General features: G+C 46.7%; 1 protein-coding gene across 1 annotated transcript; it reads right to left on the bottom strand.

Annotated features, from left to right (window-relative positions):
- Positions 1-840: 840 nt before the first annotated feature.
- LOC132213688 (ATP-dependent RNA helicase DDX39A-like) lies at positions 841-2136 on the bottom strand. The gene has a single exon (XM_059660654.1). It carries the CDS (start codon positions 2134-2136, stop codon positions 841-843), a length of 1296 nt encoding a protein of 431 aa, XP_059516637.1.
- Between the last annotated feature and the right edge of the window lie 3928 nt (positions 2137-6064).

Genomic DNA, 6064 nt, shown 5'->3' with positions numbered 1-6064 from the left:
GCTCCTTGCCTCCTGCACCCTAAGGCTGGGTGCAACAGGGCTGCTGGCCAACATTGTGGAAGGAATCTGGGGTGAGGTGCTGGGCACCTTTTTCTAGATTTGTCTTCGGCTAAAAGCTCTAATAGAAATTGAGCGTATTGAGCTAGAAAAAAATGTCCCTTCCCAAACCTTTGTTCATTTTTTTTTTGCTTTTCACTGGACCTCATTCCAGGGCCCGGATTCCTACGACTCTCCCATTGATCCCACAAAATGAGTCTCGAAAAAGCAGCTTCCCAAATAATCCATAGTGAAGGACAAGTTCTTTATTTTTCCAATACATTGCTAGGAGGTACTTTTGTAAAATACAGGAAAAAATGAGCCTGTTTTCTTTCCCATTGGATCTGAAGACCTGTCTTGGTGGTCATTAAAAATGTATATATGGGATGAGCTGCTTTGGCTCAGTGGATAGAGCATCAGCCTGTGGAGAGAAGGGTCCCAAGTTCATTCCGGAAAAGGGCACATGCTTGGGTAACAGACTCAATCCGCATACGGGGCATGCAGGAGGCAGCTCATAAATGACAATCTCTCATAATTGATGTCTCTCTCTCTCTCTCTATCACTCTCTCTCTCTCCCTTCTCTGAAATCAATAAAAATCTAATATATATATATGAATATATGATTAACTTGAAAAATGGGGTGAAGAATCAAAATAAAGCCAATATTTTTATTTTTTTTTCCAAAATACAAATTTATTGTTACAGAAAAGTACATTGTTTGAACAGGAAAAAAAAAAAAAGCCCCACTATCGCCTAGAAAGAGGCGTTGAAGCAGCACGTGGGAAGCAGGGTGGGTCCGGGATGTCAGGTGTGCGGTGAGCTGACATGGATGTATGTGGACATGTCCATTTCTTCAGGAAGCTCCGCCACATTGACTTCAAACCGACCCTGAACCTCATTGAGGATTTTGGCATCATTGTGATGAGAGAGAAAAGTGATAGCCAGGCCTTTGGTGCCAAAGCGACCGGCTCGGGCCACCCGGTGGAGGTAGGTGTCCGAGTCCCCAGGCGTGTCATAATTGAAGACGACGTTGACTCTCTCAATGTCCATCCCTCGGCCAAACAGATCGGTGGCCACCAGGATCCGCAGCCGAAAGTCCTTGAAGTGCTGATAGCGTGCTAGGCGCTCCTCCTGCGCCATGGCCCTGTGGATGGCGATGGCCGGGAAGTTCTGCTGCACGAGTAGCTGGGCCAGGGCCATGCAGCGCTGCACGGACCTCACGAAGATCACCACCTGGTTAAATTCCAGCACGTCCAGGAGGTCGACGAGTTTCCGGTTCTTTTCTCTCTCTTTGAGCTTGACGTAGTACTGCTGCAGCCCATGCAGCGTGAGCTTGGTGTCGTCGTCCACCGTCAGCTCCAGGGGATCGTGCATGAACTTCCGGCAGACGGGCCGGATGTCCTTGCTCAGCGTGGCGCTGAACATCATGCACTGCTTCTCGCGTGGCGTCAGGCGAAAGATGTCCTGTACATCCCGCCGCATGTCCAGCTGCTCCAGCATCTTGTCGCACTCGTCCAGCACGAAGTGCTTCACGTGTCTCAGGTTGAGGCTGCTGTTGCGCACGAGTGCCAAGAGGCGGCCTGGAGTGCCCACCACGACGTGGGGACAGCTCTTCTTCAGCACCTCCTGGTCCTTCTTGATGGAGAGACCCCCGAAGAACACGGACACCTTGACACCGGGCATGTACTTGGAGAAGCGCTCATACTCCTTCCTGATCTGAAAGGCCAGCTCCCGCGTGTGGCACATGACCAGGACGGCCACCTGTCCATTGACGGGCTCGATCTGCTGTAGGGTGGCCAGCACGAAGACTGCAGTCTTGCCCATTCCGGACTGGGCCTGGCACAGGACATCCATGCCCAGGATGGCTTGGGGAATACACTGGTGCTGAACCTCAGATGGATGCTCAAAGCCACAGTCCCCGATGGCCCTCAGAAGCTCAGGCTTCAGCAGGAAGTCCCGGAAGCCAGAGCTGTGGATGGAAACGTAGGCCCCCTTGACATCTTTCTTGCGGGGTCCCGGGGTGCTCTCTGTAGGAGCCTGGGGCTCTTCATCTTCCTCGTAATCCAGAAGCTCGTTCTCCACATCCTGTTCCGCCATCATACTGGCTCCCCGTTCGCCTCCGCGCGCGCGCTCCGAGAGTCCACACGGGCTAGAGCGCTCGCTTCCTGCCTCCTAGCCGAAGCCCTCAGGCACCTGAGAAACAAACAGTGCAGTGTCGTGTGCCACGCAGCAATTTTGTGACACCAGCCAACTGCCCTCTTCCAATTGCAGACTTCTGACCTCTTGTATTCTCACTTGGGGAGTGTGGCAGGCAGCTCGCTCAGGCCTCCTTTATAAGGACACAAATCTCATCGTGAGGGCTCCACCCCCGAAACCTAAGCCAATCCCAAAGCTCCAGCTCCTAATCCCATTAGCTGGGCCAATAGGATTTCAATTTATCAATTTGGGGGTGGGGCGGGGGGAGGAGTCACAAGCATTCAGACCATAGCACTCATCTTCACTTCACTGTGCTATATTGTACGAAATGATTTACATCTGTTCGAAAAATGGGCTCTAGCCAGTTTGGCTCAGTGGATAGAGGATCAGCCTTCAGACCAAAGCGTCCCGAGTTTAATTCCGGTCAAGGGCGTGTACCTTGGTTGCAGGCCCAGACATGGTCACCACCTCTCCTGCAGAAGGCAACCAATCCATGTGTCTCTCACAAATCGATGTCTCTCTCTGTATTTTCCTCTCTCTTCCACTCTTGCCAAAAGTAAATGGAAAAGGACACATATGTCATACCCTTTGTAATAAGTTGAGCAATAAAAAAATAAAAATAAAAAAAAAATAAAGAATTGAATAAAGATAGAATTTGAAAACTTTCCTAGAATTAGCCATTTGGAAAAAAAATAATTGTGATGAAGCAATGGTTACTTAAGAAATTAAATCCTGTCATATCCCCTCAAACCTTGCCACATAAGAATCTCCCACCCCCGAAAGATCAATGTTTATAGGCGTAATTAAAATAAATACATTTATTTATTACTCAGAATAAACCCCTCCTATGAACTGCAGGTAGCTCTGTGCTGTGACTTTAAAACTGCTTCCCGCCATTCCCAAGATTCACCTGAGTTTTCTGGGCTAATGCTCAAGGTGGAAAGGGAAGAGACGTTGGTCTGAGACTCAGAGATGAGTCTTCATCAAAGGAATGGACGTACATGAGTCAGTTCAGTGCACTGAATCTTTCCTGTAGAATCTGTAAAATTATGATTCCCAAACTATTAATTATTTTTCTAAATCTAACGATAGAAATTGGGTGTTACAATTTGCATTTTAAGGCTTTGAGACTGCTCCTATATGTAATCCTTAAAAGGCCAGGCCCCCTGTAGATCCCTGGGGACCCGCCCCACCCAAGTCCTGGGCAGAGCCATTTGCCAGATAGCCTCAGGCAAAGGCTAGATTAGCAACGCCCTAGAGATCCAGCACAGAAGCTCTCCCACTGCAGACACAGCTGACTCTCATAGCCAGTTAGCCTGAGGTCAAATCACCCCCGGTAACAATCAAGGCTTAACTACAACAAGACTGTGCACAAAGACCACTAGGGGTGCACCAAGAAAGCATAAAAAAATGCGGAGACAAAGAAACAGGACAAAACTGTCAATGGAAGATATAGAGTTCAGAACCACACTTTTAAGGTCTCTCAAGAACTGTCTAGAAGCTGCCGATAAACTTAATGAGATCTACAAGAAATCTAATGAGACCCTCGATGTTATGATAAAGAACCAACTAGAAATTAAGCATACACTGACTGAAATAAAGAATACTATACAGACTCCCAACAGCAGATCAGAGGAGCGCAAGAACCAAGTCAAAGATTTGAAATGGGAAGAAGCAAAAAACACCCAACCAGAAAAGCAAAATGAAAAAAGAATCCGAAAATGCCAAGATAGTGTAAGGAGCCTCTGGGACAGGCAGCTTCAAGCGTACCAACATCAGAATTATAGGGGTGCCAGAAGATGAGAGAGAGCAAGATATTGAAAACCTATCTGAAGAAATAATGACAGAAAACTTCCCCACCTGGTGAAAGAAATAGACTCACAGGTCCAGGAAGCGCAGAGAATCCCAAACAAAAGGAATCCAAAGAGGACTACACCAAGACACATCATAATTAAAATGCCAAGAGCAAAAGACAAAGAGAAAATCCTAAAAGCAGCAAGAGAAAGAAACTCAGTTACCTACAAGGGAATACCCATACGACTGTCAGCTGATTTCTCAACAGAAACTTTGCAGGCCAGAAGGGAATGGCAAGAAATATTCAAAGTGATGAATACCAAGAACCTACAACCAAGATGACTTTATCCAGCAAAGCTATCATTCAGAACTGAAGGTCAGATAAAGAGCTTCACAGATAAGGAAAAGCTAAAGGAGTTCATCACCACCAAACCAGTATTACATGAAATGCTGAAAGGTATCCTTTAAGAAGAGGAAGAAGAAGAAAAAGGTAAAGATACAAATTATGAACAACAAACATGCATCTATCAACAAGTGAATCTAAGAATCAATTGAACAAATAATCTGATGAACAGAATGAACTGGTGATTATAATAGAATCAGGGACATCGAAAGGGAATGGACTGACTATTCTTGGGGGGGAAAGGGGGGTGGGAGATGTGGGAAGAGACTGGACAAAAATCGTGCACCTATGGATGAGGACAGTGGGTGGGGAGTGAGGGCGGAGGGTGGGGCGGGAACTGGGAGGAGGGGAGTTATGGGGGGGAAAAAAAAAGAGGAACAAATGTAATAATCTGAACAATAAAGATTTAATTAAAAAAAATATTTAAAGAACTAGAAAGAGGAAGGAAAAGAAAAAATAAATAAATAAAAAAAAATCGTTTGGGGGTTGTTTTTTCTTTGAATATGTTTTTATTGATTTTTAGAGAGAGAGGAAGGGAGAGGGCTAGAGGGATAGAAACATGGGACAGAGAGGAACATCCTCTCTCGGCCCACTGCCTCTCGCATGGCCCCTATTGGGGATCTTCAGAACCCAGACACGTGCCCTGACCAGGCTGGCAATGGAACCGGCAACCTCTTGGTTCCTGGCTTGATGCTCAACCGCTCAGCCACACCAGCCCAGCCCGCGAGGCTAAAGAGTTTCAACAAACACATCCACGAGTCTCCAGGCCTCTCTGTGCCTGTGCCTTTTGCCGTGTGACTCTGCTGTTCCTCCCGACAGGAAGCAGAGTACACCTTCCAAGCCCATGATTCTGAGTGTGGCCATCTGATTTGTTTTAGCCGATGGGATAAGAATGGATGTGATGCAGGAGGAGGCTTGACAGTCTGGGCTTGCTCTGTTGAGCTTCTGCCGTCACAGTGAGGATGGGTCCAGCTAGCCCACTGTCCCGGGAGGAGGAGGAGGGTCACCCAGAGCAAAGCCCAGTCACCCGGCCAGCCCAGCCTAAACCAGCTGCCTCAAAGCCTAATCCCCAGGCACGTGAGTAAGCCCAGGCAAGATCACATGTTGGCCAGCCTAGCCGAAGCCTTCAGGCACCTGAGAACTAAATGTGCAGTGTTGTGTGCCACACAGCAATTTTGTGACACTAGCCAACTGCCACAGTTCAGTAAAAAATTTTGAAGAAAAGAGTGAACTTGGCTTCTTGGAAAATGTTAATGCTCCTAGATATTAAGAGAGTTATTTATTGAACCGATAAATAATGGAAAGGTGCCTTACCCCCAATATATAATTTACCTATCCATCGGTGCTCATCTCTTAACATGATAAAAGTGATATTGGTGAAATGGAATACGCCTGAAATGAATGAAAATCTGTTTTCACTACAGTGCTGCGTATCTGTTTGAAAGTATACATTTGTGCAACAAGAGGCAGGCAGAGAATAATTAGCATCTGGCGGTGCTTCATCTGTGGGTTCCACACTGCATCAAAACTAGTCTTGCTTTATTCATGTATTTAACTCGTAGCTCAAAGGAGCACTCTGTATATTACACACAGTTCCAGTGATGATACAGACATCAAACTTACTCACCTTTTTAT

Source organism: Myotis daubentonii, chromosome 12 (genome assembly GCF_963259705.1).
Source record: "Myotis daubentonii chromosome 12, mMyoDau2.1, whole genome shotgun sequence".
In the NCBI taxonomy this organism is placed as follows: Eukaryota; Metazoa; Chordata; class Mammalia; order Chiroptera; family Vespertilionidae; genus Myotis; species Myotis daubentonii.
Note: the sequence above shows the minus strand (reverse complement) of the source record. Positions and strands in the feature narration are given on the sequence as shown.